Source organism: Dasypus novemcinctus, chromosome 15 (genome assembly GCF_030445035.2).
Source record: "Dasypus novemcinctus isolate mDasNov1 chromosome 15, mDasNov1.1.hap2, whole genome shotgun sequence".
NCBI lineage: Eukaryota > Metazoa > Chordata > Mammalia > Cingulata > Dasypodidae > Dasypus > Dasypus novemcinctus.
The window spans coordinates 34,618,410-34,631,252 of NC_080687.1; the positions used below are offsets into that span (position 1 = coordinate 34,618,410).

Genomic DNA, 12,843 nt, shown 5'->3' on the forward strand with positions numbered 1-12,843 from the left:
AATGTTCATTGGGAAAGACTTGCCTTGGTGCTTCCTCCACCACCTTTTGATTTCTTCTCTGAATTGAGCACTCCCTTTCATTAAGCCACAAAACATTTCCATGTTTATCACCTAAGACCTGAAAGAGTAATACCACTTGAAAAAATATATAGCCATACCCCAAATTATGTCCCCTATTAACATTCTCCCTGTGCAATACCTCTTGAGTTGTTTTTGTTTTGTTTTCCCTCTTGCTTTTTAAAACTCAAATCTCATGTGTGCATATGCACTCCTCAAAACATTAATTTTGGTTGCTGTTAATAGAAGAAAACTTTGTATTTGCAATCCCCAAATGCATTAAAAACTTTATCAAAAATATCTGAGGAAAAAAATTCTCATGTTACATTTCAAATACAATTAGTAAAACATCAGAATCAACTATACGAATTTTGTAAAGGACACTAAGTGCCCACAAAAGGGATATACATTCTGGAAGTCAATGGTACTTAGGTGAAGCGTCACGCTATTATTACAAACAACTATTTGTTGATGAATGAATATTTGTGGATCATGAAATGACTGCTGAATACATTTATTTCCAAAATGATATTGTCATATATGACTGTTTCTACTGAGCTTTATTTATGTTAAAAAGAATCTGGTAAAAGGTTCACAGTTAATATATAACACATTATGATTTTTCCCAGTTGTAATCATGGGAAATAGTCTAGGATTACTAGAAAATATAAGATGTCCAGTTAAATTTCAATTTCATACATGCCACGAATAATTTAGTAAAAATACGTCTGTTGCATGGAACATAGTTTTACTAATAAAAAACAAATGAAAATCATTGTTTATCTGAAATTCAAATTAAACTGGGTATTCTGTATTTTATCTCCTAAATATGGCAACTTTACTACAGACTATTTGTTAATATTTCTTTTTTTTTTTTTTTTATTTTTCAGGAATGGATTACCCTATTTTCAGGATTAAAAGACAGGTGTGTATTCTGAATGCCTATACTAGGTTCACAGGGTAAGAGAACTGTTCTAGAAGCAAAAAGATTTGGTACTAATTTTAGCTCCCATCAGCAGCTATGCATCAACCATAACCAAGTCACATGCATTATAAATAGTAGGCATCATCTTAATATTTCACATGACTGCCAAAAAAAAAATTTTAAAACAGATGATGGTTATAACAGGTAAAGGGAACTATAAAATGAATAGTTAAGGAGGATTGCATCCAGCATCCAGGTGGAATCTGAGCCTCCTCTTGACATAAAGGTGCAATGGACACAACCAATCCAGTGTCCACATAGAAGAGGTGGCATTGGATTGGGAAAAGTGGACATAATGGACAAAGGGTATGGGGAAAGGCAGGAAGAGATGAGAGGTGGAGGCGTCTTCGGGACATGGAGCTGCCCTGGATGGTGCTTCAGAGGTAATCACCGGACATTGTAAATCCTCACAGGGCCTACATGATGGAATAGAGGAGAGTATGGGCCATGATGTGAACCAATGTATATGAGGTGCAGAGGTGCCCAAAGATGTACTTACCAAATCCAATGGATGTGTCATGATGATGGGAACGAGTGTTGTTGGGGGGGGGAGAGGGGGGGTGGGGGGGTGGGGTTGAATGGGACCTCACATATATATTTTTAATGTAATATTATTACAAAGTCAATAAAAAATAAAAAAATTAAAAAAAAAAAAAAATGAATAGTTAAAATATGATTGCAAAGTTAATTTTTAGGAAAAAAAGCTTCCTAAAACTCAAAAATAATTCCAATTGATAAAGGAAAACATTAATATTAGCATTTTAATTTTACTTCTATGACTATTGAAGATGACTGCTTAAAGTACATCTAAAATTATTTTTAAATATTAAATCACAAATTAAAGAAAGAAATGCATTATGTTGAATGTTGTAAAACTCCCCACTGGGAAATCTGAGGATCTACCCATAAAGAGTATCACTGCAAAGTGATAATTCAAATTAAAGAACAAATTGACTACCTTAGACTAGTTACTTCATGCTTCAGAAAGGATAAATTCAGCAAATAACCTTTTATTTAGTTTTTAGCTCTCTATCCACACCAAATTAAGAAAATATACACTTCAAATTTGAGGATTTCCAAGTTGCTAATTTTAATCAAATAACTAAATATAAATTTATAACAAAATATATAAAATTAGATGAAGGCATTTCCAACAGAAAAATGGAAAACTTCAGTAGACATATTCTCTTCTTCCATGTTTTATTGCAGAAAACCCATTTTGTTTTGCCGAAATCTGCACCCCCACTACAACCGCTGTACTTCAGCCTTCTCTGACTAAAAGAGATGTATTACTCATCTCCATGAAATCAGCTCTAGAAGAATCCCTGTCACAGTGAGGTACTCAAACATTTGGTAAACTGAAATGACACGAGTCCAGGTCTCTACTTTTTAAAAAGTACTAAACAGGGTCTATGTAATTTTCTAGGCAGAATACATTATTCCGGGCCAGATATCCTGGAGCTGTTTCATTTTGGAGCCATGTCTTTATATCATTCCCCGTTCAGACCAACATCATGGCACTAAGAAGTATACCAGATTCCAAAGGTAGAAAAGTCTTCATTTTGTACTTATTCAAACATACCAGAATAATTCAGAATAATTCTCACTGGAAGAAAGGATGTTTCCAATAAGAATAAATTTTGTTATTTTAAAAGACATAATAATTTAAAATGTACCAACCTGGACTTCTATATGACGAGGGTTATCAATAAATTTTTCTATTAATAGCCTATCATCGCCAAAACTGGAAGCAGCTTCCTGAGATGAAAACCTAAAACCATCCCTAAAAAGAAAAGGAAGAGTCAGACCAACAAAACACATAAAGCCTTTATTTTAAAAGAAAACAAAGTCAGGTATTTATTTTGCTTTTACTTTTGAACAAGGAAGAGAAAAATTCACTTATGTACAGATAACTAAATTAACCCTTCCACTTCTTAGCTCTGTGGACCTGGGTAAGTCATTTAACTTCCCTGATCCTAGATTTTCGATCATTGAAACAGGAATAGGGAAAACTTCACCCACTATTAAACATGAGATATTTTTAGTCACCCATACAAAGCATATAAGATTAGTTCTATTTTATCAACCATAATATTAATTTTAATTATTATGTACAATTAAAATAATTAAAATTAGTCTGCAACCCTAATATTAATTTCACTAATAAAAAATATTAAAACGTTTCACCATTTTACTTAGAATTCAGAAGATAAAAATGTAGTGGACTAGCCAACTGCACACAACAGAACAGACCTACAGCAAATATACTCATTAAGACTTGAACATACACCCGAACAACTCTCAAAAACATTTCCTGATATTTTAAATATACACCTCTAAATGCTATTGTTTCCTACTCAGATTTACAATTTTATCTACTTTTAAATTGTTCAGAAGTAAAAGTTAAAAGAGGTAAGTATAAGTTTTAAAACAAAAATATGGATTTAACTATCGCTTCTTATATACAGGATTTTATTCCCAAATTATAATAGTTTAAATCATTATCATTAAAATATGTTTAATAAACTCATATACTATGAGATGAGTTAATTTGGTCAGTCAATTAAAAACTCAAACTTCCTTTCCTAAAACTAGTTATTATTTTCCATTCATTAATATATGTTTAATTTTTTCACATGCAAATTTCCTATTCTTCAGATAAATATCTGTATTTAATACACAGCATGAAAACAAAACTCTTCTAATCCTTTTAATTTGATAACATTTCTTCTACCAATATTAGAAAAAACTGTCAGATTTGTTTTTGTTCTTGAAGCACACAAGATTTAAAGGACTGACTAGAAAACAAATTTCCAAACATACTGCAAAACTCAGGAAAAGGTTTTATTAGGCCTCATAAATACATCCTTGATTTAAGAGAATGAGATTCAGATCTCAGAAGACTGCAAATTTCAAAGATCTTAGAAGCACAATGAAGCACAATAGTTTTTTTAAAAAAAAAAAAACTATTAACTAGTATTCTTGTAAGACTTGATATAATAATTCACAAAGTAAACACATAGCACTTTACACTGAGTCATTACGTAATGATTGAAAGTTTTCGTTTTGCATTTTAAACCAAGAGCACTAAAAGTAAAAACTCAGTCACAAATATAAAATATTTTTAAGTTTGAAAAAAGCATCACCAACGGATTTTGAAATTCATGGAAAATTTTATTAAGAACATCATTTATTAAATTCAGTTATAAATTCATTCAATAAATACTTAGTGATCACCAAAATATGTAACCAGTGTACACTTGATTGCTAGAAATACAAAAAAAAACATAAAATGCTCTTATAGCAAAATACAAAAAAAACCATAAAACGCTCTTACAGTACCTAAAGTCTAGTGCAGGTATTAAAAAAGGGAAACATGATCATTTATCCATTCATATTGTAAAATTTCATTTAAATGTGGAGAGGGAAAGGAAACTTAGAGATTATTACAACAATGCCTGGGAACATTTAACAACCGTGATGATTCTCATTCCAATCTCAATTATTATGATAACCACAAACACTAATGAGCATTATTCTTTTGAACATTTTTCAGATGTTCTAAAGATTCTAAGACCAGTCATACATGCTACCACCCTTGAAAAACTTTTGAAGGACATTAAAGTCACTTCTAAGGTCAAGAGAATAAAAGCAATTAGTGGATAAGTTTTCATTTATATACACTAATGTTAAAATTTAGTGAATTATACAAAAAAAAAGTCTTCCTCAGAGAAGGATGAAGTTTTAATTATTCCAAATAAATACTGGATATAGAGCAATTTAAAATGAGTATCTTGGAAGCGAACTTGGCCCAGTGGATAGGGTGTCCATCTACAACATGGGAGGTCCCCAGTTCAAATCCCCGGCCTCCTTGACCCATGTGGAGCTGGCCCACGCGCAGTGCTGATGCGCACAAGGAGTGCTGTGCCACACAGGGATGTCCCCCGCGTAGGGGAGCCCCATGCACAAGGACTGCACCCCGAAAGGAGAGCCACCCAGCGTGAAAGAATTGCAGCCTGCCCAAGAATGGTGCCGCCCATACAGAGAGCTGACACAAGATGACGCAACAAAAAAAAACACAGATTTCCCGTGCTGCTGACAACAACAGAAGCGGACAAAAAGAACATGCAGCAAATGGACACAGAGAAATAAATAAAATAAACCTTTAAAAAATAAAAATAAAATAAAATGAGTATCATGTATCATTAAATTTAAAAATGTCAAACCTTTGTTGATTTCAACAAAGTCTCAGGTATTTATTTACCAGGCTAGAGAGTAATTTTTAGACACAGAATCATTTCTGTGATATATTTTTACTAACTTTATAAACAGATTTTTAATCTATGTACCATTCATTGGCCAAGATTAAACTATTTACCAAAGGATACTCAATAGGTCAAAGGGTATGACTTATGAGAACACTGACTCTAAATTAAAATCCATTGGTCAACAGCAGTATAGCAAATCTTGCTGGCAAGAAAACATGAAGAATAACCCTCATCATAAAGGAATATGTTATGAACAGTTGCCCTGGCAAAGTGACTGATGAGAAATCTGAGATCCTGAAAAGAAGAGTGAAAAAAAGTTGTAAGGCTTTCAGTTTAACTGCTATACAACATGAAAGAGGGAAAAATGAGAAAAATATTAAAGTTCTTAAAATATATACCCCTTACAAAACCATTACACTATATTTAATATTTTTACTGAATTATTCTTTCCTACAAAGAGGCTACAGCAGATTGTATTTTCCAAAGATAGCCAAAGAATATCTTTCATTCCATGTACTACTCCTCCAGGAATATTGCCACTGGAAGTAGAATCTACTTCCCCTCCCCTGAATTTGAGAGAGTGTGCTCACCAGTTATTAACAGAATATGGTGGATAAACCAGAGTGACTTCTGAGACTGGGTCATAAGAAATGATACAGCTTCTGCCTTGGATTGGAAACAACTGCATTTGGATTCCGAGAGTCCAAAGCCACCATCCTTTTTTCCCCATCCTAGTTCATGGACCTCTCCTGTATTCTACAGGCCTATGGAGTCAAAGTTAAGAACTCTGATCTAAAATAACCCATGGAGGAATGGTTTTTTTTTTTGTCTAGTTGGTTCTTTATTATATAACTAGAATAATGCCTGACTCATAATACAGTCTCAAAAAATACTTCAAATCCATGCAATGAGTTTATTCTCTCTGAACAAATTTAAAAAATGGGAGAAGAGAATCTGATGACACTTCAGTCAATACCTGGTATAAATGCCACAATGAGAGTTGTTCTATGTTTAAAGACTTTGTATTTTTCATATATCATCATGCCACAATACAAGCCAATTACTTCTTGATGCTCAAGGAAAGAAACAATGGTAATATAAGCCATTTTTCTTTTAAGTTAAAATTACTTCTATTATTCTCTATCATGGTACCTTCCTATAAGATTCTGAAGAATAATATGGCCTCAGACATTTTCGCCTTACTTGCTAACTTTAGAACCTAATTTCTGAGTTAGGTTTGTCTACTGTACTGGACAACATTAATAATAAATACTCCAGATCTCTGTTCCTAAACTAGACACATCCTATCAGCCTCCCTTGAACTATTTCTCTCTGAAATTGACTGTAATTGATGACAACCATCTTTCCTAACCATGCCTTTGTTAATTTCATCGGTCACTTATGCAAACCAACTGCTCCTTTCATGTTTCAACCTCAATTCCTCTTCAATCTATCCCATTTGTCCCAACTCATATTTATCATTACTCCAATTAGTATCGCAAGTGGAATCTAAATTATCAGGTTGGGAAAACACCTGGCTTTTAAAAAGCACCACCATGGTTTTAGTCTTTGTTTTTCCTGAGTAAAATAAAAATGGCATTCATTATTCAAAACCCTCCTTTAATCAAATATGTAACTAAAAGTACGTAACATATATGTACTTATACATCGCCAATATGAACATTACATTTTTAATAAAAGTAATTTATAAATAAACTAGCCCCAAAATAGTTTACACAGAGACATTCTCAAAACACTTCACATTTTTTTTTAATTCATGAAAATATCACTAAGAGAACAGGAAGGAAAGGAGGGAGTGAGGGGTAGAGGGAGGGAGAAAGGAATAAAACTAGGTGAATTAACCACGTGGAGGGCCAAATTACTTCAGGGCAGAGGGAGGGTACAGAAGACAACATTAATAATAATAATAAAGTTATTTTTATCATCTCCTCCATCCACAAGCAAGACATAAATTTCTCCTGTTGCTAAACCTGAAAATTAGTAGAGATTAAAGAATAAAATCACTTAAAACCTGCTTGTATTAGGGAAATTTTTAAGCCATTATTTTCTAATCACTATTATATCATCAGTGCATTGAATTTTTTAAAAAAATTTATGTATCACAAGTTATTTTGATTTCTAAAACTAGTAAGAAGAAAATGTTCTAAATTTAAAAGAGTACATTCCATATAAAGGATATAATTTCAAATTCACAAGGAAACAATTTATTTCATGCTATAAAACTCTCAAAGTAATTCACTACACTTCTATAAACTAGCAAAGGAAAGCAAGCACATACTGAAGTAATACATAAAACTCAATGAAATTAGCACTTTTTAAAAAATATATCTGGTTAAAACCATGAGATTATATTCAAAATATTCAAAATTATACATCCAAATATTAGTAACTTTTGTTCATAAAATACAACCATGATGATGTAATCCTAAAAATATATACACTGTTAAAAAAAAAATCCTCAGTGTTTAAGAAAGTAAAACCCTTCTATAATAGGATAATGACCAATATATAAATAAGGAATTTTTCTACACAATTTCAATTCTTTTCATCCAAAAAAAATAAAAATTATATGGTCATAATAATTACTCCATTATGCTTTGGTATCTGTTTGTCAGTTTAATAAAACTCTGTAACTGCAATTTTCATCAAAACTGTATTTTGGACAGCGTCTCACCTGGTCTCTTCATCATTCCAAGCGATTCGCATGCCTTTCCCACCGCCACCTGCTGAGGCCTTGATCATGACAGGGTAGCCTAACAGCAGGGAAGAATTAGACAGAAGTTCAGACTTTGATCATTTGGCTATATGAACATGACAAGTGACCACATGTTCAATAACGCCATAGACAAAAACTAAAAAGTTTCTTTCTAAAGAGGAAAATGACACCAGATTAATTATTACATACATATATAAGATATATATACATATTTAAAATAAGAGGATATGTTCATTTTTAAAGGAAAAGACTTTTATCACTAACATAACTCCACTAATGAAAAAGCTAAAAGAAAATTGATAGTAGATTTCAAAAACTGAAGTAGATACAGCATTAACTAACGGAAGATATAAGTAACAAATTACAGCACCAAGAGAAAACACACACATTCATGTGCACACTCACACAAACAAATGTATGATTCCACAAAACTGCTATTTTCATACATAAGTTGAATTCCCTTTTTTAGAAGTAGTGATTTATATGTAGTAGAGGTATGTTCATCTGAAACATCACAGTGAACACCTATAAGGTTCTATCATCAATAATGGACAAGATTGTACTGGGAAAAAAATCTAACTGTGGCTATTATATTATGGACTGAAGTAGAAGATACAGGAGTCACTGATATCAATTGACAAACGACTGTACTCCATACATTTAACAGGTAATGCCTAGATTAGTAGGTATTGTGAAAATATAAAGACCCAAAACAAAGGACATTACCAGTTAGATTTTTATAACAGAAAATAAAATCTTAAGGTTGTCTTTAGTTACAACAGTGAGCACTTAGATTAGTTATTATAAAGTAAAATTTCTGACTGCAGAAGTAATCTATAATAATGTATCAAGAAAAGATGTAAATCTTCTTTACAGGTGTAAAAACAAGGAGAAGATACCCATATAACTGAGACCATTTGTTTATGGTCTTAAGAAAGAAGTGATTAGTGAGCCCATAAAGGACACTTCCAGGCCTGCAATGCTCTAATACCACTAAATACTAGCTATAGAATCCTTAGAGGAAAAGAAAAGAGAGGGCCAAATGTCACAGACCTTTTGACCTCTAAACCACAAAACATCACTCTTAAATTCACCTTTGTTAAAGTGTCACTTGCTTCTTAAGTGTTTCATAACTAATTCAAAATTTTTAAAACATTTAATAAGCACTGACCTTTTCTGATTATTGATATGTTTATGTGGGGTAGATTTTTACTTTCTTAATTATCAAAAACAATTCTAAGTACTGTAAGAAGAAAGAAAAATAACATACAATTCTTACCTTGGATGTCTAATCTAGGAAGAGAGAATGAAAATACCCAAATAATTCTATCACTGAGGATTCAGAAGAGTAAAGATCAGAGGAAAGCAGAAAAAAAAGGCTGATTAAGCATCTCACAAAAAGGGTCACTTAAATGAGGCTCTGAAGGATGAGCAGGAGTCATTTACTACGGACCCTGGACTATATTGTGATTTGTAAGCATCAAAATAAGACTGGTAAATTGTCCTGGCTCACAAAGTTGTGGAAGCAACAAACATAAAATAATTTGCCAATAAGAAATTACATGTTCAGAAAAGGTGATAAGTCAGTCATTAGAGAATAGAGTAATATATAATAAGGCAGTTCCAAAAAATAGGAAGCAATACAACATTAGATCTGTGAATAAATGCCATCTAGGAAGGCAAAATTACCTAATAAAAATCTAACAAGATAAATATAAAAAGGTTGGGGAAAGGGAGAAAACTGGCCGAAGCTAGGGTCATTATAGTTCCTAATGCTTAATCTAATTTTGAAATAACCTAAATACAAAGTCTCCGCCCCAACTTCTTTGTCAAATAAGTCATTAAATTTCAGATAGTACAGGGAAGCGGATTAGGCTCAGCGGATAGAGCGTCCGCCTACCACATGGGAGGTCCAGGATTTAAACCCAGGGCCTCCTGACCCATGTGGTGACCTGGCCCACACGTAGTGCTGATACACAGGAGTGCCTTCCCACACAGGGGTGTTCCCCACGTAGGGGAGCCCTATGTGCAAGGAGTGCACCCCATAAGGAGAGCTGCCCAGCATGAAAAAAGTGCAGCCTGCCCAGGAGTGGCGTCACACACACACAGAGGTGACACAGCAAGATGACACAACAAAAAGAGACACAGATTCCCAGTGCTGCTGACAAGAATACAAGCGGACACAGAAGAACACACAGTGAATGGACACAGAGAGCAGACACTGGGGGAGGGGGAAGGGGAGAGAAATAAAATTAAAAATTTAAAAAAAAATTGCAGATAGTACCAACATTTTTATGCTTCCACAATGCCACAGAAAAAACAAAAATAGGCCATATGAAAATAAGGGAAATGAATATTCTACACACATGATTTTAAATAATATCAAATAGCTAGGTAATAATATTACTGGCAAACACAATGAACTAGAAAGTATTATACAGGAGAGGGAAGTGACTTATCTAGTACTTTTAAAGATCTTTTTGGCTTCTATGCAATGAATGAACTGTAAAAGGGTAAAGATGGAAATAAGGAGATTGATTAGGAAGTTGTGGGAAGCAGACTTGGCCCAGTGGTTAGGGCATCCATCTACCACATGGGAGGTTCACCATTCAAACCCCGGGCCTCCTTGACCCGTGTGGAGCTGGCCCATGCGCAGTGCTGATGCTCGCAAGGAGTGCCATGCCACGCAGAGGTGTCCCTGGGTAGGGAAGCCCCACACGCAAGGAGTGCACCCGGTAAGGAGAGCCGCCCAGCGCGAAAGAAAGTGCAGCCTGCCCAGGAATGGTGCCGCACGCACACGGAGAGCTGACACAACAAGATGACACAACAAAAAGAAACACAGATTCCTGTGCCGCTGACAACAGAAGCAGACAAAGATGATGATGCAGCAAATAGACACAGAGAGCAGACAACTGGGGTGGGGAGGGGGAAAGGGGAAAGAAATAAATAAAATAAAGAAATCTTAAAAAAAAAGAAAAGAAAAAAAAAAGGAAATCTTTGGTCTTTGCAGTGGTCCAAGTAAGATATAACTGTGATTTGGACTTGGCTGATAGCAAAAGAGGTTAGACAAAGACAAAGTTCATTGTAGAGAAAGAGTAGCAATATTGAAGATAAGGAAATCAAGGAGGAATACAGGAGCTTTCCTGTTTAGTTACAGAATCCAAGTCAGAATAAAGAATATTATTACCTCATTGAGTTTCAGAAGTCTAGCTCTATTTTGACATTCAGGTCTAAGCTTATTTATTTATTTATTTATTTAATTTATTTCTCTCCCCTTCCCCCCCAGTTGTCTGCTCTGTGTGTCCATTCCCTGTGTGTTCTTCTGTGACCGCTTCCATCCTTATCAGCGGCACCAGGAATCTGTGTTTCTTTTTTGTTTGTCATCTTGCTGTGTCAGGTCTTTGTGTGTGTGGTGCCATTCTTGGGCAGGCTGCACTTTCTTTCGCACTGGGCAGCTCTTCTTATGGGGCTCACTCCCTGCGTGTGGGGCTCCCCTATGTGGGGGACACCCCTGTGTGGCACGGTACTCCTTGCGTGCATCAGCACTGCACATGGGCCAGCTCCACATGGGTCAAGGAGGCCCAGGGTTTGAACCGCGGACCTCCCACGTGGTAGGCAGACGCCCTATCCATTGGGCCAAGTCCACTTCCCAGATCTGAGTTTAAATATACACTTTTTAAGAAAAGCTTTTTCAAGAAAACATTACCTAAAGCAGCCCTCATTCTCTATCATATCCCTCTATTTCATTATATTATAGAACTTATATGCTGTATACTATAAATATATAGTCTTACATTTACTGTGTTGTATGTATCATGTATATATTAGGTTCATATACATTTATATATAGTTCCCCACTAGAGAGTAAGCTCCAGGGAACTTTCCGAATTATTCATACTTGTATCCCACAGTGTTCAGCACATAGTATACATTCAGTAAATATTTTTTAACTGATGAATGAAAAGTTGGTGGTGGAGTCAGAAAGAAGAGCTGTTGCTCTATTGTGGAAAGTAAGACACAATGACTGATGGAAATGAAGTAGAGAAAGTAAAAGAAATGAAAGGAAAGAATTGGAGGAAAAGAAATCAGGGAAGATGTATTGAACTGAAGTTAAATCTGCTCTGAAAAGGCTGAGTACAACAAATGAGGAATTAGAAACCTTTTCGTACTTTGGTACCCTGAATTTCTCTATTTTTTAAAATATTTTGTTTGATGTACTTCTTCCATAGTATTTAGTAGTATTCATTTTTTGAAGCAGTAGCTTCTCTTCAATTGTGCAGAAGGGAAATAAAGAATGGAGGCTTCTTCCAATTTGGAGTTGGAGTGTTAGGAGAGCTGCATTTATTTCAGGGACTGGGAGGATAAAGGAAGGAAGGAGCAGTAGATATCTCACCTCACCTATATATAAAGGTGAGGAAAGGCTTGGGAACAGAGTTGGAATTTGGTGTTTTTTTTTAAAGCAATCTCTCCATATTAGGAAATTTGCCTCCTTTTAAAATCTTGTAAATTCTGTATTTTGTTATGATAAGGTTATTCTCTTTCAAACATATGTCAACTGAAGAATATAAGATTAAACCAATTCATTATAGAGAAAAGCTAAACATAGGAGTAAATACTCCAACAGATAAATGTGAGGGAACATCAGTGAAAATTTCATGTTCATATTAGGTATGGGTTACAATAACCATTAGTTGATCATTTCTGGTTGGCGAGGAATGTCAACTCTTGACTGGTTCTTTTTTTCCTTCTTCCAGTTTCTGGCACCCCTAATTAGAGTGGCAGCGACAAAAAATAAA

General features: G+C 34.4%; 1 protein-coding gene across 5 annotated transcripts in view; it reads right to left on the reverse strand.

Annotated features, from left to right (window-relative positions):
• Nucleotides 1–12,843, reverse strand: part of PCCA (propionyl-CoA carboxylase subunit alpha) — a 537,919-nt gene that overhangs the window by 297,400 nt on the left and 227,676 nt on the right. For all 5 annotated transcript variants that reach the window (XM_058276458.2, XM_058276457.1, XM_004458407.4 and 2 more), the window contains 3 exons: nucleotides 8,006–8,084; nucleotides 2,723–2,825; nucleotides 24–118 (listed from right to left, as the gene is read on the reverse strand). In XM_058276458.2, coding sequence (XP_058132441.1) covers nucleotides 24–118; nucleotides 2,723–2,825; nucleotides 8,006–8,084 — 277 coding nt within the window. The remainder of the gene's footprint in view (nucleotides 1–23; nucleotides 119–2,722; nucleotides 2,826–8,005; nucleotides 8,085–12,843) is intronic.